Source organism: Phyllobates terribilis, unplaced genomic scaffold (assembly GCF_046119375.1).
Source record: "Phyllobates terribilis strain yellow unplaced genomic scaffold, ASM4611937v1 Scaffold_5__5_contigs__length_657084704, whole genome shotgun sequence".
Taxonomy (NCBI): Eukaryota; Metazoa; Chordata; class Amphibia; order Anura; family Dendrobatidae; genus Phyllobates; species Phyllobates terribilis.
This window is the reverse complement of record NW_027362765.1, coordinates 420,613,900-420,641,126: the sequence shown is the minus strand read 5'-3', so window position 1 is coordinate 420,641,126 and position 27,227 is coordinate 420,613,900. Positions and strand designations below refer to the sequence as shown.

At 46.9% G+C, this 27,227-nt stretch overlaps 1 protein-coding gene across 3 annotated transcripts in view; it reads right to left on the bottom strand.

Moving 5' to 3' along the window:
- ADGRA1 (adhesion G protein-coupled receptor A1) overlaps positions 1–27,227 on the bottom strand; it is a 1,149,356-nt gene that overhangs the window by 89,749 nt on the left and 1,032,380 nt on the right. For all 3 annotated transcript variants that reach the window (XM_073685204.1, XM_073685205.1, XM_073685206.1), the window contains one exon: positions 64–187. In XM_073685204.1, coding sequence (XP_073541305.1) covers positions 64–187 — 124 coding nt within the window. The remainder of the gene's footprint in view (positions 1–63; positions 188–27,227) is intronic.

The window sequence follows — 27,227 nt, the reverse complement described above, 5'->3', positions numbered from 1 at the left end:
CCCGTACATAATTTAGTCTACGATTCAACAATTCTGATAGACAAAGCTGCAATCATTACTTACAGACTGGCATATTATGGGGTAGCCCGTCCGATTGATTCCTCCAGCAAACACAGCAAAAGTGAGCGCAGTGTGGAAACAGAAATTAAGTAGCATATGCCATCCTTTTCTGCTGATTCGGATGGTGCTGCAGATGAAAACAGAGACAGATTAAGTGTGGGCACATAATATGAACGCAGACTTAATTATAAAAATAGTTTACACTTTGTTTGGATATAGAGGGATGACAAGCTGTGATCATAACGCCAGAAACAATGAAAGATTTAACCAGTTATTGCCCTTAGAAAGCGGATATGTAACACGAGTACAATACATGGTTCACATGTGCAAGTTCGATCTTACAACCCTGGTTAGAAAATAAAATTGAATTCTCCCTTTTCATATACTTTACACAACATATAATGGCATAGAGATCAACATAGGGCACCCTGCTGTATGTACTGGTACAGGGACGTTATTAACAATCAACATAGGACATCCTACTGTATGTACTGACACAGGGAAGATATTAACAATCAACATAGGACATCCTACTGTATGTACTGACACAGGGAAGATATTAACAATCAACATAGGACATCCTACTGTATGTACTGACACAGGGAAGATATTAACAATCAACATAGGACATCCTACTGTATGTACTGACACAGGGAAGATATTAACAATCAACATAGGATATCCTACTGTATGTACTGACACAGGGAAGATATTAGCAATCAACATAGGACATCCTACGGTATGTACTTACAAAGAGAAGATATTACCACTTAACATAGGACATCCTACTGTATGTACTGACACAGCTAAGATATTACCACTCAAAATAGGACATCCTACTGTATGTACTGACACAGGGAAAATATTACCACTCAACATAGGACATCCTACTGTATGTACTGACACAGGGAAAATATTACCACTCAACATAGGACATCCTACTGTATGTACTGACACAGGGAAGATATTAACAATCAACATAGGACATCCTACTGTATGTACTGACACAGGGAAGATATTAACAATCAACATAGGACATCCTACTGTATGTACTGACACAGGGAAGATATTAACAATCAACATAGGACATCCTACTGTATGTACTGACACAGGGAAGATATTAAGAATCAACATAGGATATCCTACTGTATGTACTGACACAGGGAAGATATTAACAATCAACATAGGACATCCTACTGTATGTACTGACACAGGGAAGATATTACCACTTAACATAGGACATCCTACTGTATGTACTGACACAGAGAAGATATTACCACTCAAAATAGGACATCCTACTGTAGGAACTGACACAGGGAAAATATTACCACTCAACATAGGACATCCTACTGTATGTACTGACACAGGGAAGATATTAACAATCAACATAGGACATCCTACTGTATGTACTGACACAGAGAAGATATTACCACTCAACATAGGACATCCTACTGTATGTACTGACACAGGGAAAATATTACCAATCAACTTAGAACATGCTACTGTATGTACTGACACATAGATACTGTTAACACGTAACATAGATCATAAGGAAAAACAAAAATTTAAAGAAATGTATTATTGGCTTTACATTTGTCATAGGAATATTGGTTAGTCATAATATTGCTCTAAGATTTGTTGCTTTTATATAACTAAAAAGTATCTGCGTGAATAAGGGAGATCAACCTAAGTATCACGAGATAAACCAAAAGAAAAATGATGCCACAAAATATCTCACAAATATATCAACTTGATTAAATATAGAATATTAAAAATTTTGCTAAAAAACAGAGTAACTCAATGGAGGGCTAACAATGAACCGCCCAAGGCTATAAAAAGCATATAATTACTAAGCCCACATATCTATTGTAGTACATTCCTAAGTGGTTAATATATACAGTACAGACCAAAAGTTTGGACACACCTTCTCATTTAAAGATTTTTCTGTATTTTCATGACTATGAAAATTGTACATTCACACTGAAGGCATCAAAACTATGAATTAACACATGTGGAATTATATACTTAACAAAAAGTGTGAAACAACTGAAAATATGTCTTATATTCTAGGTTCTTCAAAGTAGCCACCTTTTGCTTTGATGACTGCTTTGCACACTCTTGGCATTCTCTTGATGAGCTTCAAGAGGTAGTCACCGGAAATGGTCTTCCAACAATGTTGAAGGAGTTCACCATGGCAGTGAAATATCAATGAGATTGAGATCTGAGGAGTTTCCTGGCCAAGGACTCAATATTTCAGTGTTTTGTTCACTGAGCCATTTCATTATCCCTTTTGCCTTCTGAGATGGTCTCCATGTCCTCCAAAGCATTGTTCATCACCAAATTGCTCCTGGACTTTTGTGAGAAGCTTCTCTTGGAGGATTTTACAGTCATGTACTACATCCCATAGTTTAATGGGTTAATGGTCTCATTCATGGTGGCTTATGATATTAAAGGGATCAATTCGAACACATCGGGTAGCCTGAAGTGTTGAAGGTATAATGAAGATGTCAATATGTGCAACCCTAGAAGTCTAAGTCAGTAGAGGTGTTAATGGTTATATTCTTGGTCTTTAGTCATAAAGGGGTTGATTTCAGCCTCCACAGAAGTCTATAGTCATTACGAGTTAATGATCACATTATTGGTGCTATAGAATACTGAAGAGATTAGTGTACCCATTAATGATGTACCAGGCTGTACATTAAAGATTTCTATACTATTAAAGGGTTAATAGATATGTTCCTGGTGGTTTACGGTGGTCAGCTGCCGGTAGACTGATATTCACTTCCTGGAAATGTCAGGTTCAGCAGAAATAGGATGTAAAAAAGTGTTTTTGAGCTTAAAAATGTGGGAAAATGCAAATATGTCCTTGAGCGCTGGATATTATTAATGCTTCAGCTGCAGCTCTGCAGATCATATGTATTAAAATTTTAACAATAGGACAATTTGTATATATTTTTTTATGCTGACAGCAAACTACCAGTGAGTGCGAAATCGTAATCGTTCCTTTTCACGGCATCACCTAAACCTAATACACGTCTAGAAAACTATTTATATGCTCACAGAAAAAGAGCAAATTGCTACGTCTCCGTCTGACTCATGCACAGATAATCCGCTCTGTGCTATTGTTATGTCTATATGGAGAACATCATTTGAAGGGCCCTCTATTATCTGAAGACTTTCTGTATCAGAGAGACATTTTTAACTCCTTAGGGATATATCATTTATCTATCTATTTACACACGTGGTCAAAATTGTTGGTACCCTTCGCTTAATGAAAGAAAAACCCACAATGGTCACAGAAATAACTTGAATCTTCCAAAAGTAATAATAAATTAAAAATCTATGAAAATGAACAAATGAAAGTCAGACATTGCTTTTCTGCTTTCACAGAATTTTTTTACAAATGAAACTCATGAAATCGGCCTGGACAGAAATGATGGTTCTTCTTAACTTAATATTTTGTTGAACAACCTTTTGAGGCAATCACTGCAATCAAACGATTCCTGTAACTGTCAATGAGACTTCTACACCTCTCAACAGGTATTCTGGCGCACTCCTCATGAGCAAACTGCTCCAGTTGTCTCGTGTTTGAAGGTTGCCTTTTCCAGACGGCATGTTTCAGCTCTTTCCAAAGATGCTCAATAGGATTTAGGTCAGGGCTCATAGAAGGCCACTTCAGTATAGTCCAATGTTTTCCTCTTAGCCATTCTTGGGTGTTTTTAGCTGTGTGTTTTGGGTCATTATCCTGTTGCAAGACCCATGACCTGCGACTGAGACCAAGCTTTCTGACACTGAGCAGCACATTTCTCTCTAGAATCCCTTGATAATCTTTAGATTTCATTGTACCCTGCACAGATTCAAGACACACTGTGCCAGATGCAGCAAAGCAGCCCCAGAACATAACAGAGCCTCCTCCATGTTTCACAGTAGGGACAGTGTTCTTTTCTTGATATGCTTCATTTTTCCATCTGTGAACATAGAGCTGATGTGCCTTGCCAAAAACTTCCATTTTTGTCTCTTCTGCTCATAGGACATTCTCCCAGAAGCTTTGTGGCCTGTCAACATGAAGTTTGGCAAATTCCAGTCTGGCTTTTTTATGATTTTTTTTCAACAATGGTGTTCTCCTTGGTCGTTTCACATGAAATCCACTTTGGATCAAACAACGACGGTGCGATCTGACACTGATGTTCCTTGAGCTTGAAGTTCACCTTTAATCTCTTTAGAAGTTATCCTGGGCTCTTTTGTTACCATGCGTATTATCTGTCTCTTTGATTTGTCATCAATTTTCCTCCTGCGGCCATATCCAGGGAGGTTGGCTACAGTCCCATGGATCTTAAATTTCTGAATAATATGTGCAACTGTAGTCACATGAACATCAAGCTGCTTGGAGATGGTCTTATAATCTTTACCTTTAACATGCTTGTCTATAATTTTCTTTCTAATCTCCTGAGACAACTCTTTCCTTTGCTTCCTCTGGTCCATGTTGAGTGTGGTACACACCATGTCACCAAACAGCACAGTGAGTATCTGTAGCCCTATATACAGGCCCACTGACTGATTACAAGATTGTAGACACCTGTGATGCTAATTAGTGGACACAACTTGATTTAACATGTCCCTTTTGTCACATTATTTTCAGGGGTACCATCATTTCTGTCCAGGCCTATTTCTTAGTAATTTTTTTTAAAATTCTGTGGAAGCAGGGTTGAAAAGCAATGTCTGACTTTCATTTGTTCATTTTCATAGATTTTTAATTTATTATTACTTTTGTCAGATTCAAGTTATTTCTGTGACCATTGTGGGTTTTTCTTTCATTAAACGAGGGGTACCAGCAATTTTGACCATGTGTGTATCTATCTATCTATCTATCTATCTATCTATCTTTCTATCTGTAGCACCCCGAGGGCACGGTTGCTACAGAGGTATTGCATCTCATCCAGATGTGCGATATCTCACTCTCAGGTAAGGATGAAGTGTGGATCAGGACCCTGACACCTGCATGCATTACACCACATTTCCGGGGGGCAGGGCGACCGATATGCTCCAAGTAGAGCACGACAGTCCCTGTCCCTGGCTGGAGTGGGGGGAGGGAATACCAAGGAAGGTGGAACCCTGTAGTGCAGGAGCAGGGAGGAAGCAGTTCCTGGGTGCACCTAGAGGGAGGTATAAAAGGTGGGCACCATCTTAGATCAGGGTCAGTTCAGTGAGAGAAGAAGAGGGAGCAGGAGGTGGGAGCAGAGGCTCTGCATGGGCTCTGCTCCGCAGGCAGGTCTAAGAGAGAGGCCGGGTCCTGGAGGAAGCAGAAGGAAGGAGAAGGAAGGAAGAGGAGCGGAGGAGGCTCCAGGAACGAGGAGAGAAGGGATCCCAGTGGTGCAGACCGGTGAGTCGCCACCGCACGCCTGAATCTACCTGCGTAGAAGAGTCAGGCCAAAGGGGGAGACCGGTCCCCGAAACCTGTGGAGGCGGGGAATTACCCTCAGCTAGAAACTGGAGGCTGTGACATTTCACGTGGCGCAGCCCCTCACTACACCCGCTAGGAAGGCACCATATAGGGTCAGGGAGACTGGCGCCAAGTTTACCAAGAGAAGGCCCGAGGCAGCCGGACAGAAGCGAGGTCACTGGCGGGGTATGACAGGCCAGAGAAAGGACACACAAAGGGGGTTCTGTAAAACACTCCGGAGATACCTGGGAGTTGGCCGAGCCCCTCACCTGGTGAGCACAGTACGACGTGGGCAGCCGTTACCTGCAGAAGTGGTCTGGATAGTAAGAACTGTGAGTAAAGACCCTGGACTGCATCACTGACTCTGTGTCGTCACTGCTACTCCTGCACCATCACTCCCATCCTCCGCATACACTGCCCTGAGGCTACACTCCTCCCATGGGGAGTTGTACTACACTCTGCTGCACTCACAACACCAGCCTCAGCGGTCTGCCCTGCAGCGGCGGTCAGCTTTTGGCGTAGTCGGCAGGATTTCGTGCCGCCACCATCGGGTACTGCGTGCCTGAAAAGAGACTGTTTCACTGTATTAAATATGGCGCCCGCCCCAGCAGAATGGACGCCATAATGTGCGCGCCAAAAGACAAGAAGAAGCCACCTCCCATCGTGAGTTAGGACCCAGAATGGCGCCAAAGACGGAGCCCATCCCCAACAGCCATGAGTGCGGCTGCAGAGATGTCCATCAACGTGGGGGGGCTGCCCCTGAGAGTGATTGTCAGAAGATGGCCCCAGGACCACCCCCAACAGGGGCGGAAAGAGAAGAAAACCGGGGGGCAGGGTGTGGTTTGGATCTGTCTCGGCAGACCACAGCCGGAGATGGCGAGCAGCACCGACACCAGCACCCTGATGGGTGGCTTGCTGCAGGCCATCACGGCCCCATACAGTCTCAGGGAGCTGATGGCGCAGCTCCCTGGAGAAGACCCGGAGTTCCTCCGAACTGCGTTGGAGGATTTGGACCGGAGGATGGTCCAGTCGCAGCTAAAAGCTGTAACGGAGTGGAGAGAGGAGATGGCCCGGCGAGTCGCGGTCCAGCAGCACAGGATGCCGCCAGCACCGGCCAGCGAGCCAGCCCCTGAGGACGAGGAGCGGAGGCCGGAAGCCGAGAGCAGCGCAGCCCTGGAAGCAGGTAAGGGGGACACCCCTGCCACCAGCCCTAATGCTACCAACCTGCCTCTGGACCCTGTCACGGAGCCAGATGTTCCGGGCATCGCTGCGCCTCCCCTGCTCCCGCTGCCGGCACGCAGGCCCCAAGCCGTGAGCACCGTTGCCAGATCAAGCCCCAGGCCGTGCCCCCTGACCCCGGGTGCGGTCGGAAGCAGCCCGCTCCAAGCCCGGTCGCAAGGCCTGACCTCCCCAGGAGCCTCTCAACCGCGTGCCTCCCAGGTCCCAAAGCCACCACCCCTTGGGACCGACCTGTACAGCCAGCTCACCGGACCCGATGGAGAGCCGGTCCCTGTGCCAGAGGGAAGGGTTCACCCCAGTCGGCAGAAGGACCGGTCCGCAAAGGCCGAGGCCCCGCTCGCTCCGCTCCTGCCCGTACCACATCCAGTCGCCGTCCCCCAGCTCCCGGAGGAAGAGGTCCAGATCGAATGGGACCAGACCGGGGAGGAACTGATGGGATTTGCGCAGGAGACGCGGGCGGCCGCAGCTCGCAGGCAGGAGTTCTGTGAGCAGCTTGAAAAGGAGGAGCGGGCGCGGTGCAAGAAGAGGGAGCAGCTGCAGGCCCGGAGCGCGGAGGAGAAGACGTGGTCTCGTCGAAACCCCCAAGCAGCACACGGTCCTAAAGTTTCAGGGACTGTAGTAAAATTCCACCAAGAGAAAGGGTGGGGGTTTATCCGGGACTCTACCACAGCCACAGACCTCTATGTTGACAGGAGGGATGTGGAGGGTCATCTGCCAAAGGGACACCCGAAACGGGAGCTGTTCCCGGGAGATCGGGTAATATACACCCGACATCGAGGCCTAAAAGGGTGGTATGCCCTCAATGTCCAGAGGGTGGAAGAAGAATACTACCATGAGCACTACTACCCAGAGGACCCGGATGGGTCTGAAGAGTATGGCGACGAGGAAGAGCGTGCACAAGGAGGACGCCGCTATTAAAGGAAAACGTGAGTGCACTGTACATAGTTGCCCATTAGGGTACAGGAAGAAAAAGTTCACCCCGGACAGGGACTGTTGCCTGACTGTTGCCTGTTTGTTTTTGCTGAAAGTTACCCGGAGACGGGTTAGTAATAGCCGGCTGAGGACAGGGAGCAGCCAACTCTTTGTTTGTATCCGGCTGAGGACTGAGAGCAGCCACTTTTTGTGAACTATCCGGCCGAGGACTGGGAGCGGTCAACTTTGTAAATAATTGCACTTCTTAAAGTGCCCCTTACTGGTTTTATAAGAAACTACAACAACTGACCTCAGAACAAAAGCCCATTAGAGGTGGCCGAAGACGAGGTCCAGCAGCTGGATCAGCTACGCACTGCAGCCACCCCAGGGCCTTCATGAGGGTTTACGAACGGGTCCCTCATGTTCATCTGTTACCTGTTTGCAAGTTTGCACCTTATTTGAAAAATGGACACCCGGTCGCAAGTTACATCGCTGCTAGTATAAGAGAGTCCACTTTGTGACGCCCAGCTGCGCTTGGTATCACAGATCCTATAAGTGTGCATTGATGGATTCCTCCACAAGAGGCCCCCATAACCATTCACACATCTCCACCTTCCACCTCAGACCACCAGAGGGAGCCCGCTAGGGATAGATAAATAGGGAAGGTGGAGCCAGGCAGGAGTTAGTCTGGTCTAGACTGGAGTCGACAGAGAGCTAAGTCTGTTGAGAGAGTTCCTGCAGTAAAGAAGTCTGAGAGAGGTTAGTCTGCAGTGGAGCACAGTCCAGACTCAGTTGTAGCTCAGAGTAGTGAGCTTTAGGTGTGCCGGCGCCATAAGATCGGTGAAGCGCGGCAAGCTGCCGTTAGTGTGAGTAGCCTAGTGAGGGCCCGAGTAGGCCGAAGGCGAGTGGAGAGTTAGTACATAGGGGGCAGAGGAGCTTAACTAGCTCACCCCGAAGAAGTTACCGGAAACCGGGTCCGAAGTTTACCGGGATCTCTATGACTCAGTAAGACATAACTGGAATCCCTGGAGAACTACAAGTCCCAGGATCGCTAAAGTGCTGATACATAACAGAGACAGGAGACACATAGGCCCGCAGCTAAGGTGCGTGTACTCCAAGAAAAGGCCCTACCACAAGGTCAGCCAGCGCAGGACAGAGACAAAGTTAGGCCTAGCTCCAGGCAGGTCAGAAACTTACTACTCAGAAGCAAGAAACAGGAGGCCCAAAACCCGCTCATTGTGGAGGATCCTGACATGCTCCCTTCACCCTACAGTGCTCCGGGACGTGCCTGAAGTTCCATCAGTAAAAGGTACTGAAGTGACTATCGTGTCTGTCCCTGTTCTTGCTCGGACCCGGCTGGGTCTCGTCTGTCCTGCATTCCCCTTCATACACTGCCCTGAGGCCTAGCACCACCTGTGGGGAGCCATACCATCGAGCTGCCTTATCACCAGCCTCAGTGGACTGCGCAGCGCTGGTGATCCTCACCAGAAGCCACAGGTGGCATCACGAACTTTTATAAAATAAACAACTAATAACGCTTTTAAAGAGGGACCCCAGGGTGCTGTCCCCCGCGACATCCCCAAGGCAAAGGCCCGGGTACCGAGTCATCCCCATCCCCTGGGCTAGTCAACTTGAAAACGTTTTATATGAAAAGTTTTATATACCGAAATGCTTTGTATGATGCTTTACATGATGTTTGATAAAAGAGTTCCAGTGATATTAAAAGTGCACTTATAATGTTGAAGAGAAAAAATGTTTCCCATAAAGGGAAATGATATGCAGTTGACAGTTTAAATAAAATAAATAAATACATTTTTGCATGTCCTAATGTACCCTGTCTTTTGCTCTGTTCCAGCCCGCGGACGTGCTGTGGTTTACCAGGGGGGAATGTAGCACCCCGAGGGCTCGGATGCTACAGAGGTATTGCATCTCATCCAGATGTGCGATATCTCACTCTCAGGTAAGGATGAAGTGTGGATCAGGACCCTGACACCTGCATGTGTGGCACCCCAGGGGTCTGGTTTCCACAGTAATAGCAATATTATGTCTGAGAGCAGGTGGGAGGTCTCTTGGTCAGGAATCCTATGCATGCCACACCTCCTGCCCAGTCCTGGGAGGGGAAGAACTTCCCCTATATAAAACTGGGGCTGAGGCAGGGTTAGGAGAAGAGAAGAGAAGAGTTGAGAAGAAGAGAAGCAGCATAGGAAAGAAAGATCAGGAGCTCTGTGGGAGCAGGCTAAAAGGAATCAGGGGCTGGCAGCTGAAGAGCTCGCCCTGATTGAAGAGTTACTACCGGACCCGGAGTCCGAGGCTGTGGGGATTAACCCAGACCCAGCAGCAGAAACCGCCCGGCAGGGGATTTCAGGTCCTCTGGCCAAGAAATCCGAAGGCACGGTCACACGCGTGGGACCAGCACCGCAGTCGTGGAGTGGAAGCCACTAGAAGGCCCCGAGTCACCGGCCATATGGGTGAGCACCACACGGTACACTCAGGGACGTGGGCTACTTTTACCCGCCTCTAGCAAGGTAGCCAGAAGAGTACGATTAGTTGGGGAGGCCTACAACTCCGCCTGGCCAAGGGGGATCCCATCTGCTCAAGGACTGACCAGGCCCCGACCGCTAGCCAGTACTCCGGGAGGGTCTATCTTTGTCACCAGTAAAGACCCTGAACTACACCGCATCGTCTCTGAGTGGTTCCTGCTACCCCCATCATCCACGTCGGCTGCCCTGAGGCCATACCCCTCCCTTTGGGGGTTATACCATCTACGCTGCACTATCCTACCACCGACCTCAGCGGTCTGCCCTGCAGCGACAGCTCCATAGCTGCATTCAACGGGTGGCGTAGTCGTCCTACATCTACTGCTAATATACCGCCACTCAGCTTGACTCCCTGGGCACGGACCGGGTCACCGCCACGAGACTACTACTCCTATCAGATCCGGCTCCGGGTAAGCTCCCCCGTGCGCGCGATGCCGCGCGACGCAGCAGGCCCAGGGGCGCGTCAACTTTGGCGTAGTCGGCAGGATTTCGTGCCCGCAACCACCGGGTACTGCGTGCCTGAAAAAGACTGTTCAAACTTACCAGTGGTGAAGATTCCCGCCATCCGGCGCCATCTTCAGCCTTCTTCCCGCCATCGGTGAAGATTCCCGCCATCCGGCGCCATCTTCAGCCTTCTTCCCGCCATCGGTGAAGATTCCCGCCATCCGGCGCCATTTTCAGCCTTCTTCCCACCTTCCGTGGAGTTTTCCCGCCGTTGGACGCCATCTTGAAGACGCCGCGCGGGAAGAAGAGGGGCGTGGACTCCAAAAGCGCGCGAGAACTGAAGCCCCGCCTCACGTCCAGACGTCGCGTAAGGTCCTGGAAGGAGCCCAGCAGATGCTGACGTCACAGGAGCGCGACGGAAGGTCCTCAACCCTGACGATCCACTGCGGAGCCGCGGCCTACGGAAGAGGATCATCGCAAGGTAGGCCACGGTCCACTAGGGGGGAGAAAGATGTCGGATACGGAGGAGAGCTTCACTGCCTCAACCCCCGCCAGCGTCACCGCTGCTGCAGTCATGCCTTTCACCATGCCCTATATCCCGGGAGCAGCCTGGCTACCCCAGTACTCAGGGGAGTCACATACCCTGAATGACTTTAAAGAAAAGCTGGATAGCCTCTTCCAGGTGTACCCCCTCACAGAGGAGCAAAAAGTGAGCATCCTGGTGGCCCAACTAACCGGGGCAGCCCAAAGGGAGGTAAAGTCCTGGCCACCTGGGAGGAAGACTGTCGCGGGGATACTAACCCGGCTGAGGGACACCTTTGATACCCGCACCTCAGCCGAGATTAAGCTTAGATTCTATGGGTGCAAGCAGCGAGCACATGAGAGTATAAGGGACTATGCACTAAACCTACAAGAGGCCCTGAGAGCCATTAAGCAGACCAACCCTGACGGCGTGGGAAACGAGGACAGGCTGTTGACCGAACAATTTAAAGAGGGACTATATTGCAATGCCCACCGAACCCAGTTGCGGGCAATGGCCTTACAGGATCCTCATCTGGACTTTGCACAGTTCAAGGACAGAGCCATCCGGGTGCTCCGAGAACCGGCACCGGGTGGCGTTGTGACCCACAGGCGCCCAGCTATCACTTACCACCAGGAGGCGGCGCCCTTGTCGGCAGGGCCTGTGGAGGCTGATGCGCAGGCTTTGAACAATGACCCGGCTCCAGACCTGCACCATCAGGTCCAAGAGCTAGCTAAAAGCGTTGCTGCGCTAACCCGAACTGTGCAGTCTTTACAGGTTTCCACTCCAGGGAAGATCCAGCTGGCATCCGGACCGGAGGACATCCCGTAGCGTCGACCAAGGAGGACCCCACCGGCCAGAGGAAGACCCAGCGACCGATACAACGAGGACGGACAACCCATCTGCCGCCGCTGCAATGAACCCGGACATATGGCAAGGTACTGTCCTTTAAACTGGCACAACCTGGGGTAGAGGGCCAACCCCCAGGAAAAAGATCACCAGGCCCATCGAGCTGGCGCGACAAATATGTGGGAGGACGTCCAGTCTTGCCTGTGGTACTGGATGGCATCCCTATGAGTGCCCTACTGGACACCGGGTCACAGGTCACCACCATCCCGTACGTGCTCTTCAAGCAGTACTGGAATGACTCGGATATAACCCGCTATCCAGACGACGACTTGAGTATCATCGCCAGTAATGGTCAGCCCGTGCCACAGATCGGATTTAAAGAAATGACCATTAAAATCGGTAGAGTCGAACTGGCAGCACAGGGACTGATCATTGTAGACATTGACAAGCGCGAGAGTCACCCAAAGATAACTCTAGGAACTAATGTGATTGAAAATTGTCTTGCAGAGGTGATTTTCATTTTACAGCAGGTTGCCAAGAACGCCAGCTCCGGCCAGCAGCGAGTGCTCCAGAAAGAGATCCGGGCACTGATGCGACGGCAACAAGTGGAACTCTCTGGCGGTGAGATTGGTAGCGTAAGAATGTGTGACCCTTTCCCTATTGCCATACCCCCGAAAAGTGAAATGATGATTTGGTGCCGGGCAGCTATTGGTCTGAGAGGTAGAGATTACCAGGCCATGGTAGAGCCAGTCTACTCAGACAGTAGGCCCACCATTTTGACAGCCCGGGGGGTAGTTGATGTACGCCATGGGAGGGTACCCGTTCGCATAATAAATATCGGGAAAAGGGAAGTATACCTGCCCCGGTATGCTACGCTAGCCAAATTATATACTATCAACCAAAATTCTATACAGTCTGTGGAACCCTTGCCTCCATCTCACCCGGAGGAAGGTAACGGCTCTACGAAAATAATGGAGGATTGGTGTCAGCAACTACATTTGGGTACTGACTCCACTCCCTCCCACCAGAAACAGGGAGTCTACCGGGTGGTTCAAGAGTACGAGAGAGTGTTTAGTAAACACCCGTTAGACTTCGGGCGAGTCAAGGGGGTAGAACACCACATCCCCACGGGAAACCATCCTCCCATAAAAGAGAGGTATCGACCCGTACCCCCTGCACACTACCAACACGCCAAGGGGATGCTTAGAGATATGAAGGAGGCTGGGGTAATCAGGGATAGCTGTAGCCCCTGGGCAGCTCCACTAGTCTTAGTCAAAAAGAAAGACAACACCATGAGAATGTGTGTAGATTACCGGAAAATTAACCGTATCACACACAAAGATGCGTACCCCTTACCAAGAATAGAGGAGTCTTTGGCTGCTTTAAAATCTGCTAACTTCTTCTCCACCTTGGATCTCACTAGCGGGTACTGGCAGGTTCCTGTAGCAGAGGCGGACCGGGAGAAGACCGCATTCACCACCCCGATGGGACTTAGCGAGTTTACCTGCATGCCGTTTGGACTCTGCAACGCACCAGGAACCTTCCAGCGACTGATGGAGTGCTGTCTGGGACACCGGAACTTTGAGATGGTCCTGTTATACCTGGACGATGTTACCGTCTACTCCAAGACCTACGAGGACCACCTGAAACACCTGGCGGAAGTGTTCGAAGCTCTGGCAAGTTACGGCCTAAAGGTGAAACCCTCCAAGTGTCACCTCCTGAAGCCAAAGGTGCAGTACCTGGGACACGTGGTGAGTGCTGACGGAGTGGCTCCCGACCCTGATAAGATCACCGCAATTAAGGAATGGCCAAGCCCCTCCAGCGTAAAGGAAGTGAGGCAGTTCCTCGGGTTGGTAGGCTACTACCGAAGGTTCATACCCGGTTTCACCAAGAAGGCAGCTCCTATGCAGGACCTCCTGATAGGCCAGTCCAGGAAGGCCAAGAACCAGAAGCCACCCTTCAGATGGGAGAAGCTGGAAGAAGAGTCCTTCCGCCAGCTGAAGATGGCCCTCACGGGGGATGAAATCCTGGCGTACCCGGATTACAGCCAGCCCTTTATCCTCTACACCGACGCCAGTAACATCGGGCTAGGAGCCGTACTGTCCCAGATCCAGCAGGGGAAAGAACGGGTAATTGCTTACGCCAGCCGAAAACTGCGACCCACCGAAAGAAACCCTGAGAATTACAGCTCATTTAAGCTAGAGTTCCTGGCAGTGGTGTGGGCAGTCACCGAACGCTTTAAGCACTACCTTGCTGCTTCCCGGTTCACCGTGTACACGGATAACAACCCGTTGACACACCTGGACACTGCAAGACTCGGTACCCTAGAGCAGAGATGGATGGCCCGCTTGTCCAACTATGAGTTTACAATCAAATACCGGGCAGGACGCTCCAATACCAACGCGGACGCCCTGTCCAGGATGCCGAACCTACCGGACGTAGGGGAAGATTCAGAGGAACTGGAAGAAGTTGAACTCCCCGCGTTCCACCGTCATGGGACTATCCAGTATTCCCACCGTGTAAGGAGTAAGCAATCCGCTACGTTCAACCCGTTACCTCATTACAACTGGGCGGAGACGCAAGACAGTGACCCTGCCGTCCGACTGGTAAAGGAGATGCTGACTCGGCCAGATGCACGCCTTGACCCAGACGCTCCGGAGGAAGCCAAGCAACTGTGGGCTGAGAAGAGTCGACTGTTCCTTTACAAGGGGAAGTTGTGCCGCAGAATGGTTAACTCCCGGACGCATGAACTAATCTGGCAAGTAGTGGTGCCAAGAAGAGACGCAGCTATGGTGATGGAGGCATACCACGACGGAGCTGGGCACTTCGGATGGAAGAAGCTGGAGTTTCTGCTGCGCGGGCGGTTCCATTGGGTAGGCATGAGAGGGACCATCGAGAGGTGGTGCAGAGACTGTGGCCCATGCAACTTAAGAAGGAGGGACCGTGCCAGCCAGAAGACTCCCCTGCGGTCCATCATCACCAGACAGCCGTTGGAACTGGTAGCCTTGGATCATGTAAAGCTGACCCCAAGCAGAAGTGGCTACGTCTACGCATTAACCATCGTGGATCACTACTCCCGGTTCTTGGTTGTCGTCCCCGTCAAGGATTTAACGGCTCACACAGCAGCTAGAGCCTTCCAGCAGCACTTCTGCCGTCCGCATGGATACCCGGAGCAGGTGCTGACGGACCAGGGGCCTGCCTTTGAAGCGGAGGTCTTCCAGGAGTTCTGCACCCTCTATGGATGCCGGAAGATTAGAACAACACCCTATCACCCGCAAACTAATGGACTTTGTGAGAAAATGAACCAGGTGGTGATAGATCTCCTGAAAACATTGCCCCTGGAGGAACGCAGTCTGTGGCCTGAAAAGCTGCCCGACCTGGTGGACCTATACAACCACATCCCTGTAGGTTCCACCAACTGTACCCCGGCTTACCTAATGAGGGCAAGACCTGGTAAGCTTCCTGTTGATCTGGAGATGGGAGTCCTGACACCCGAGGACACTTCACCAGAAGCAGACTGGGACACAGAGAGGCAGCAGCAGTACCGGAAAGTACAGGAGAGCGTGGAGCAAAGTCTCTGTCAAGCTAGGGAAAGACAAGAGAAAACTTACAACCAGTATGCTCCCGCTGTTCCCCTGGTGCCCGGAGAGCAGGTCTTGAAGAGGAAAAGACGGCTCCACAAGTTGGACGACCAGTGGGAGAAGGACCCGTACACCGTACTGCCCTCAAGCCACGACAACCCAAAGATCTGTACAATCAGTAAAGACGGAGGGGAAACCACAGCCATTGTATCCCGGGATCACCTAAAGAAGTGTCCCGAACAGCTACGGAACCCTGAAGAGGAACAAGAGGACCCTCGACCCGTAGAGGAAAGGGAAGATATGGTTAGTACTGTGCTCGGAGACTTCCCTCGGTCTTGGACTCAAGTCAATGGTGCTGTTGTGGTACCCGTCCTCACGTTCCTCCAACCAGCATCCCAAGTGCCTACGGAGACACAGGTAGAACTGGAAGAACAGCCGGTCCAGGAGGCAGAAGACCCTACACAAGCAGACCCGGAGAATCAACCCTCTGCTTATAGTGAGCCTGCCATACCCCTAGTGAGCCAAAGAGTCCGTAGACGGCTGCCCAGTTTACCCTTGACAGCTCCTATACCCTGTAGCTCAGGACCAGTGAGCCAGCTCCGTAGGTCCACTAGGGTCACTAGAGGCCAGTTGCCCATACGTTGGAGGATCTAAGTGTTTAGATTGTTTATTAATGTTTACCTGTCTATTGTTGCTTGTGTATAATTTTGTGTTTCTAGTTATTTATAGGAGTCTTTGGTGGATTTACCGGGAATCCTTTGTGTATATAGTTGGAGCGTAACCCAGGACGGACTGAAAGACTGTTAAGGACTAGGGGCAGGACAGACCCCTACCTGGTTACGTCTCCCTGTCTTGGTGAAATGGACACCTTTGTTTTCTTCAAAGACTGCACCCGGTTGCGGACACGCCGTGACCATCATAATGTGTTTTTCTTTGTTATGCTGTTTTTGTTTATAACTTGTTATGTTACAAAAGTATGTTTAGTCCCGGAGTACTAAATTTCACTAGGGGGGAATGTGGCACCCCAGGGGTCTGGTTTCCACAGTAATAGCAATATTATGTCTGAGAGCAGGTGGGAGGTCTCTTGGTCAGGAATCCTATGCATGCCACACCTCCTGCCCAGTCCTGGGAGGGGAAGAACTTCCCCTATATAAAACTGGGGCTGAGGCAGGGTTAGGAGAAGAGAAGAGAAGAGTTGAGAAGAAGAGAAGCAGCATAGGAAAGAAAGATCAGGAGCTCTGTGGGAGCAGGCTAAAAGGAATCAGGGGCTGGCAGCTGAAGAGCTCGCCCTGATTGAAGAGTTACTACCGGACCCGGAGTCCGAGGCTGTGGGGATTAACCCAGACCCAGCAGCAGAAACCGCCCGGCAGGGGATTTCAGGTCCTCTGGCCAAGAAACCCGAAGGCACGGTCACACGCGTGGGACCAGCACCGCCGTCGTGGAGCGGAAGCCACTAGAAGGCCCCGAGTCACCGGCCATACGGGTGAGCACCACACGGTACACTCAGGGACGTGGGCTACTTTTACCCGCCTCTAGCAAGGTAGCCAGAAGAGTACGATTAGTTGGGGAGGCCTACAACTCCGCCTGGCCAAGGGGGATCCCATCTGCTCAAGGACTGACCAGGCCCCGACCGCTAGCCAGTACTCCGGGAGGGTCTATCTTTGTCACCAGTAAAGACCCTGAACTACACCGCATCGTCTCTGAGTGGTTCCTGCTACCCCCATCATCCACGTCGGCTGCCCTGAGGCCATACCCCTCCCGTTGGGGGTTATACCATCTACGCTGCACTATCCTACCACCGGCCTCAGCGGTCTGCCCTGCAGCGGCAGCTCCATAGCTGCATTCAACGGGTGGCGTAGTCGTCCTACATCTACTGCTAATATACCGCCACTCAGCTTGACTCCCTGGGCACGGACCGGGTCACCGCCACGAGACTACTACTCCTATCAGATCCGGCTCCGGGTAAGCTCCCCCGTGCGCGCGATGCCGCGCGACGCAGCAGGCCCAGGGGCGCGTCACATGCATTACACCACATTTCCAGGGGGCAGGGCGACCGATATGCTCCAAGTAGAGCACGACAGTCCTTGTCCCTGGCTGGAGTGGGGGGAGGGAACACCGAGGAAGGGGGAACCCTGTAGTGCAGGAGCAGGGAGGAAGCAGTTCCTGGGTGCACCTAGAGGGAGGTATGAAAGGTGGGCACCATCTTAGATCAGAGTCAGTTCAGTGAGAGAAGAAGAGGGAGCAGGAGGTGGGAGCAGAGGCTCTGCATGGGCTCTGCTCCGCAGGCATGCCTAAGAGAGAGGCCAGGGCCTGGAGGAAACAGAAGGAAGGAGAGGAAGGAAGAGGAGCAGAGGAGGCTCCAGGAACGAGGAGAGAAGGGACCCCAGGGGTGCGGACCAGTGAGTCGCCACCGCATGCCCGAATCTACCTGCGTAGAAGGGTCAGGCCAAAGGGGGAGACCGGTCCCCGAAACTAGTGGAGGGGGGGAACTACCCTCAGCTAGAAACCGGAGGCTGTGACATTTCACGTGGCGCAGCCCCTCGCTACACCTGCTCGGAAGGCACCATATAGGGTCAGGGAGACTGGCGCCAAGTTTACCAAGAGAAGGCCCGAGGCAGCCGGACAGAAGCGAGGTCACTGGCGGGGTATGACAGGCCAGAGAAAGGACACACAAAGGGGGTCCTGTGAAATACTCCGGAGATACCTGGGAGTTGGCCGAGCCCCTCACCTGGTGAGCACAGTACGACGTGGGCAGCGGTTACCTGCAGAAGTGGTCTGGATAATAAGAACTGTGAGTAAAGACCCTGGACTGCATCACTGACTCTGTGTCGTCACTGCTACTCCAGCACCATCACTCCCATCCTCCGCATACACTGCCCTGAGGCTACACTCCTCCCGTGGGGAGTTGTACTACACTCTGCTGCACTCACAACACCAGCCTCAGCGGTCTGCCCTGCAGCGGCGGTTCATCCTGACCGCAATCCACGGGTGGCGTAATCGGACATTTAATATCATATAAACCACACAAATAGACTGCCATTTGAGTTGACCACCCTGAGCCACGGGACCGGTTCCCCGCCACACGAGGACTACAACCCCCAGCATCCGCAACGGGTCCAGTTCCGGGTATCCCCACACACGCGTGACCCAGGGGGGCGCGTCATATCTATCTATCTATCTATCTATCTATCTATCTCTCTATCTATCTATCTACACTATCCCATTGCCTCTCGTCATGCAGTCTGTCCGTACAGACATTTGGGTCGTTATAAAAAGCTCACTGATTTCAGCACTTTCCTGTAATAGGAGCCACTGTTGTAACAAGTCAGGTCATGACATTCTCCCCTCCTAAATATTCCTCCATCACCAGGCTGTGACTGATATTATTGAAAAGTGGAAAGACCCGCAGCAACTCAGCCATGAAGTGAAGACCACGTAAAGTTACAGACTACAGTCACCGAGTGCCATAAACTTGGCAACACTCCATGTGTCGCAGATTCACTATTTACTCAGGCCTTAAATAGCCTATTGATGGGGTGACTTCTATTTTCATAGTCGCTCCTATATTGAGCTATCCCCTCTGTTCTTAGGTTTGGCTGCTCCACTCCCGGACTTGGGCTTAATGGTTTTATTTACTACTAATTATTTTGGTCTTTATCAAGGAGGAGCACAGCTCACAGGATCCTCTGGGGCGGGGCTTTAGGCTGCTCTACATAATTACCCTGTAAGCACCGCCCCCTTGGGGTAAAGACCATAAAAATTTGCACTATATAAAAAGGCTCATATCTCTGGAACCGAATGGCGGATTAAAAAATAAATAAATGGCATACTCAGGAGAACAATGGAAATAAAATAAGAGCAAAAAACTGAACACACTTTTGACCTGGTAATATGTCATCTTTAAGCTCATTTAAAGGGATAGTTCCACACTCTCTGTTCATGAGTGCACTGTTCCTCAGCCAGCAAACTTCTTGATTGATGGGGGACAGGCACTCCTGATGGATTGACAGATCAGACCAGTGTCATTGTTGCAACAATACCCTGTAATGTGCATTATCCAATGCTATTTTGTGAGTCAGGTTTGCCTCTGCAACATCGCAGGTGCACATTAGCACTGAAGTTGGCTGGGATCGTCAAATAAATGTACACTCCAGGGACTCCAACTGGCAGTGCTTACAAGCCCTATTGGAAATATAATTGATTTTATGGGAGCCACGATCACACCTCTTATAGTACTTGTTCCCTTGTAGGCTCCTGGGCGCAAGTTCAAATATTGCCTCCACATGCCATGCAGAAAGGCAGTATTATATTTAGATCTTCCTATAGCTTAGATAATATATAACATTTGGACCCAATGTTCCTGAGCACAGAGCGGCTGATGTCTGGCAGACAGCTTGACATCAGGATGAATATTCCAGCAAACTTTAATTTCTGTAACCTATAAAGGCCAAATCACATTCTCACCTGAGTTCTAGCAGTTTCTCGATTTTTCATTTAATTTAAGCATTTAACTGATGCACAGAATAGCCGGGTGATTATTATTATTTTCCGTTTCTCCCAGCTGAAGCTCTTCTCCCCAGTTCTTATCATATGTACTTTAACTAGTGATTTAAGGATTTTAAATTGGGGGGTTTATGTCACACTACTGTGTGCAATGCACATATTGTAATGAGATTTTTAAACGGTTCCTCCAAGGGTCAACACTTTTCTGCTACAGTCTGCATAACAAACTCTATTCATTGGTAAGAGGAAAAATGGGAACGGAACTAAAGCAATATTACCTTTATAATCTAAAGAGCTAGAAGAATCTATTCATATAGAGTGAAACATCTCCAATTGACCAGCTCATGGAGAAAACCAACTTGATGTAGGCTATTTATTTAGTACCAGCTATACAATTTCTTGATATATATATATATATGTATATATATTATTTATTATTATAGTGCCATTTATTCCATGGCGCTTTACATGTGATTTTAATTTGTAATTCGGGCAGGTCATCCCTTAAGGACAATTTTTGTTTTTACTTAAATGTATTTAGGACTAAAAATAATTTTTGCAATCGGATTTCATTAAAATGTTTGCCCCATTTGCCTTCTTTAGTCTCTATGTTGCATTGTCTATTGCTGGCTGCAAAATGAGCTAATTGAGAATCCCTGTATAATAGTTTGGAGGAGGGTACGTCTTTTATTTCTCTTTTTCCGAGCTCCTCTTGGATGACTTATGTCGACAGACCACATCAAAGTTGAATGTGCAGAAAAACAAAGTCTATAAAAGCCAAACTGCAAAATTTTCAATGATTCCCAATGGCAAAAATGTCCCCAAAGGTGAACAATGCCTTTTATTAAGTTTTACTGTGTATGCACAGTTGGGTCCAGAAGATGTAAAATTTCACCTTTGTACCCCAGTACAATAGAGTTTAAACAAAGCCATGATGATATGATTGGAGTGTAGACTTTTATCTTTTAAGAAGTATTACAAGAAAAAAAAATATATATTATGCATGATATTTGCTGGATTTGGCTCTCACAGCAGCAAATGGAGCTAGCTTGAATGTTAGCAGAGGGAACCTGTCCGGTGTCTGGTCTGTGCACCCATCGTCTCCCATCATGATGTGATTGCAGGGTGGTGTTAGGTTGTTATGGCAGCCAGGGGCCTGTAGAAGATCCCATTTGCTGCCACATTGGTGCATCTGTGAAGCTGAAGCTCATCATTAGGTTTCATAGGAGATCATCATTAGGACTATATATTGCAATTAGTGATGAGCGAGCGTGCTCATTTAACTTTCACCCTGCATGCTCGGCTGCTTTCCGAGTATCTTCAGCGTGCTCGTATATTATGTTTGAGTCCTTGCGTCTACATAATTTATGGCTGTTACACGGCCTGAACACATGCAGGGATTGCCTATTTGTTACGGAATCCTCACATGTGTTCAGGCTGTCTAACAGCCATAAATCATGCAGACGCAGGGACTCGAACATAATATACGAGCACGCCGAAGATACTTGGTAAGCACCCGAGCATGCTAGATGCAAGGGTTAAACGAGCACGCTCGCTCATCACTAATTGCAATATTATGAAGCCCAGGACATGGCCGAGCTTCACAGCACCAGCAATACTATCCTATTGCAGTATATAAAACAGACGTTCAATTGGCTGGAATTTCAAGTCTCCTATAGGGACTAAAAAAAAGTATTGAAAAATAATTAAAAGAAATTAAAAACATAAAAATTTAGATCACCCGCATTCCCTCCATTAAAAAAAATAATTCAAAAGATTTAAAAAAAGTCTATTTGGTATTGCAGCATTTGTGATAGTAAATGTTGCTGTTTTTTGGGTTATATTACCTCTCACAAAAGTGCAATAAAATTAATCAAAATATTATATAAATCCCAAAATGACACAGCTGAAAATGACAACTTGGCACTCAAAAAGCAAGCCCTCGCATAGCTCCATCAACAGAAAAATATAAAAAGTATGGATCTCGGAAAATGGTGACAGAAAAGCAATTTATTTTTTTTCTTTTAAAAACTTTAGAGATTTTTAAGCCACTAAAATATTAAAAAAAGCTATATATATTTGACATCAGCGTAATCGTTGTGACTTGGAGAATCATGTTGCCAAATCAATTTTACTGCACAATAAATGCCATAAAAAAAAATATTTTTTCTCCTCACTTGCAATTCTTTCCCCATTTTTCACTACATTACACTGTGTGTGCAGAATTATTAGGCAAGTTGTATTTAGAGAATTATTTTTATTATTGATCAACAACTATGTTCTCAATCAACCCCAAAGACTCATAAATATCCAAGCTTAATATTTTTGGAAGTTGGAGTGGGTTTTTTTTAGATTTGGCTATCTTAGGAGGATATCTGTTTGTGCAGGTAACTATTACTGTGCAGAATTATTAGGCAACTTAATAAAAAACAAATATAATCCCATCTGACTTGTTTATTTTCACCAAGTAAACCAATATCCGTGCACAAAATTTAGAAATAAAAATTTCTGACATGCAAAAAAAAGCACCAAAAAAATTAGTGATCAACATAGCCACCTTTCTTTATGATGACACTCAACAGCCTTCCATCCATAGATTCTGTCAGTTGCTTGATCTGTTTTCGATCAACATTGCGTGCAGCAGCCACCACAGCCTCCCAGACACTGTTCCGAGAGGTGTACTGTTTTCCCTCCCTGTAGATCTCACATTTTATGATGGACCACAGGTTCTCTATGGGGTTCAGATCAGGTGAACAAGGGGGCCATGTCATTATTTTTTCTTCTTTTAGACCTTTACTGGCCAGCCACGCTGTGGAGTAGTTGGATGCATGTGATGGAGCATTGTCCTGCATGAAAATCATGTTTTACTTGAACGATACCGACTTCTTCCTGTACCACTGCTTGAAGAAGTTGTCTTCCAGAAGCTGGCAGTAGGTCTGGGAGTTGAGCTTCACTCCATCCTCAACCTGAAAAGGTCCCACAAGTTCATCTTTGATGATACCAGCCCATACCAGTACCCCACCTCCACCTTACTGGCGTTTGAGTCGGAGTGGAGCTCTCTTCCCTTTACTGATCCAGCCTCTGGCCCATCCATCTGGCCCACCAAGAGTCACTTTCATTTCATCAGTCCTTAAAACCTTTGAAAAATCAGTAGTAAGATATTTCTTGACCCATTCTTGACATTTTATCTTATGTTTCTTGTTTAAAGGTGGTCGTTTTTCAGCCTTCCTTACCGTGGCCATGTCCCTGAGTATCGCACACCTTGTGCTTTTTGATACTCCAGTAACGTTGCAGCTCTGAAATATGGCAAAACTGGTGGCGAATGGCATCTTGGCAGCTTCACACTTTATTTTCCTCAATTCATGGGCAGTTATTTTGCTCCTTTTTTGGCCAACACGCTTCTTGCGACCCTCTTGGCTATTTGCTATGAAACGCTTGATTGTTCGGTGATCACACTTCAAAAGTTTGGAAATTTCAAGACTGCTGCATCCCTCTGCAAGACATCTCACTATTTTTGACTTTTCAGAGCCCGTCAAATCTCTCTTCTGACCCATTTTGCCCAAGGAAAGGAAGTTGCCTAATAATTAAGCACACCTTATATAGGGTGTTGATGTCATTAGTCAACACCCCTCCTTGTTACAGAGATGCACATCACCAGATTTACTTAATTGGTAGTTGGCTCTCAAGCCTATACAGCTTGGAGTAGGACAACATGTATAAAAAGTATCATGTGATCAAAATACTCATTTGCCTAATAATTCTTCACACAGTGTATATGGTAAAATGAATAGTGTCATTCAAAACTACAAATCGTCCTGCAACTCACCAGCCCTGATATGGCTATATCAATGGAAAAGTAAAAATGTGGCTCTTTAAAGAAGGGAAGGAAAAAAAATGAAAAATGTAAAAACGCAAAAATGTCTCCATCTCTAATGAATTAAAGCCATTACTCTGCCATAGTGACTATTGGCAGCCACCACTAGGGGGCGCTTAAAGGATATAGCTAGCTTCTAGTTCAATACTAACTACTCAATAAGCTCCCCCTAGTGGTAGCTATTTGTTGCCAAAATTCTATAATTTATCATGTCAGCTCTAGAGATGATTGGACCCATGGAAGTTCGGGTTTGTCGGGTTTGAATGAACTTTAGTTCAAAGTTCGGTTCGGGTACCAGAACTATACCCGAACATGAGCCTGAACTTGAACCCCATACAAATCATTGGAGACCCGAACTTTGGAGCGGGAAAATATCTCTCACTTGGAAAAAGTCTGTGTTTGGAGTTAAGCCCTGAACACTAGGTGTCCGGTACGAACCCCAAACTTTTACATTTCGGGTTCGCTCATCTCTAGTCAGCTCCCCATAAAGATGTATAATGAAATAATCAGCTCAATTATCGCACCTACAATGGACTAGTGGACATAAACTTTAATAAAAGTCTATTAAACTTAACACACCTCAGAGTGGAAAATGGGGACCATTATGACTTTTACTTTGGGAGCCCCCGCTTTTTTCTTTACACCTCTGAATGTAACCATAACTACGCTCAGTAATGAGATAAGTTTCATCGTTCTTGCATTCTAGACAAATATTTCTCTGCTGCCAAAGAATCCGGATCTATTGAGAATCACCTGTGCGATATATGACAGCACATTGCATAAAATGGTAAAATGATACTATACTGAATATCTAAATGAAGCTCAGTACTTTTACTCTACATAATGGTCTGCAACTATGAAAAAAAAAGGAAAAATCAAGATAATTTGGTTTTTAGGGGCAATCAGGCGACATGCATATTCTAATGTAGTCAGATGTTAGACGTCAGGCTGTCTGATTTTAAATCAGTGCAGAAAAAAAAAAAACACAAGCCGTTAATCAAACTGCAAATCACACTTTAATGGACGACCTAGCTACTCTACAGACTTGCTTTTCGGGACAGATTGTGTTCATCATCATGTCTAGAGTTTTAATTTCTTACTTGCAATTTAAATTCAGCCCAAACCATCATTTGCCGGTTTAGTAATTTTTTCCCCCTTTTTTTTCCTATACGATGGTTCAGAAATGACTCTAAATCTGCATCTAATATTTCCAGCACTTCTACACTGCAGAGTCGTTACAGCGTACGATCCCGGCCTCCAGTTTCCATCAGTACTGGATAATTCGTACTAAACTGGCTGACTTGGTTTTAGTCTTGAAGGAACACTGCTGCTCCATTCTCAATTTTCTCTGTATGAGTCATGAGTCACTGCAAAAGTCCCTGGGAGGAAGGAGCAGCTGGATCAGGAGTTGAAGAGGGGAATGATAAATGCAGGGAAAACAGACTTCCTGTTTCTACATAGTGCAGAAAAAAGAGAAGAATTATCTGGGTAGAAAGGCAAAATGAGCAATTGTAAGTACACAGTGCTATATAATATGATGACTGCAATATATTAAGAAGAGTGCTTCTTTAAAAATGTTGGATCGCTTGACTTTTACAAGCTCTCTGTTTCCCTGCACATTCAACTTTGATGTGGTCTGTGGTCACAAATTACCTGATTTTCTGTTAACCCTTACTACAGCCAGCAATAGACAGTGAAACATAGCGGTTACAAAAGGCAAACGGTACAAACTTTTTAATGGCATCCAAATGTAAAAATGATTATTAGCCCAAAATACATGCATTTAAGAAAAAAAAAATCTATATAGACTTTTCCTTTTTAATTCCTGAAATACAGGAATTAAATTCCAAGTGAGGAAAAATGGGGAAAAATTCTCAATTCGCTCAATATATTTTGGGTTTCATTTTCACTGTGTTTGTATGGTAAAAATTACTTGGCAGCATGATTCTTCAGCTCAGTACAATTATGACAATACCAAATGTATTTTTTTTTATTTAGTGTTTTTATAATATTCAGAGCTTTCTAAAATAAAATAAAACTTTAGTGTCATCATTTTCTGACACCCATACATTTTTTTCTATTTTTTTTGCCAATGGAGCTATACAGAGACTTTTTTATTTTTTGTGTCATGCTGTTTCATTTTGGGGAACATATGATATTTTGGTCTTTTGTTTTGCATTTTTTTTCGGGCGGGTCTAACAACCGATAATCAGCAATTTAGCACTTATTTTTATTCTTTACACTGTTTATCTTTAGGTGTTAAATAACTTTATATTTTGATACACTGAACTTCTACAGAAGTGGCTCTACTACTCTAACTTTGCTTATCTTTTTAGTTTTTAAAATTCTTTATGTTTATTTGGAATTAAGAAGAAGTGAAACCTTTATGATTTTTTATTTTTTAATTTTTTTTTGTATTTTAATTATTTTTCACTTTTCTTTTTAGTCCCTTTAGGGGACTTTTTGATTATTTTACTTTAGTATTGCACTATATAGTACAATTAATGATCTACTATGAAGCCCTTGAGATTGGTTAATATTAAAGGGGTTGTCTATAGATAAACAAAACCTGAAAGCAGCTAAGAATATTACAAAATAAAAAAAGAAGCCATGTTCCCCTTACCGACCCCCCACCACTCTGAAGCTTCGCAGTCTCTCAACATTCTTTGTACTTTCCCTTTAGGATTTGTGACTATTTCTAACTACTATGTAAAAACACCTTTTCCATGCAGCATGAAATGTAATAAATCCAGGGCTGTTGTCGGAGGTAACTGCACCCTATAAAGACAAGTGGTCCCTTTTACACCTCCCATCCATCATTTTGGCTACCATTTTGTTCCTTGGTAGGCATCAGGGGTAGTATATAATTTTATTCCCTTTCCACATAATGGACCATGGATCATGTTAACCACATATTTGGTTGGTCATTAGGGAAATAAAGGGTATACAGACTGTAGTCACTCTCAGACCGTGTAACCTAAGTGGGCCTGGAGGCCTCTATGCTGCTTAAGAGAACATCAGCATTATAAATGGCACATGGTTGCTGTGTGCACTATTTCCGATATTACATTGGCACCCAAGAGCTTCAAGATATACCAATGGGAAAGGAGGAAAACAGAAGATTGGGGTTTATGCAGTCCTAGGACTTATGCATCTCCATGCTTCTCCATTGTTCATCTGCCATAAGTTGACTTTTTTTTTCTGGGTGAAGGTCAGTTTTTCATCCGAAGGTCAGTTTTTCATCCAAATGTCCATATTTTATTATCAA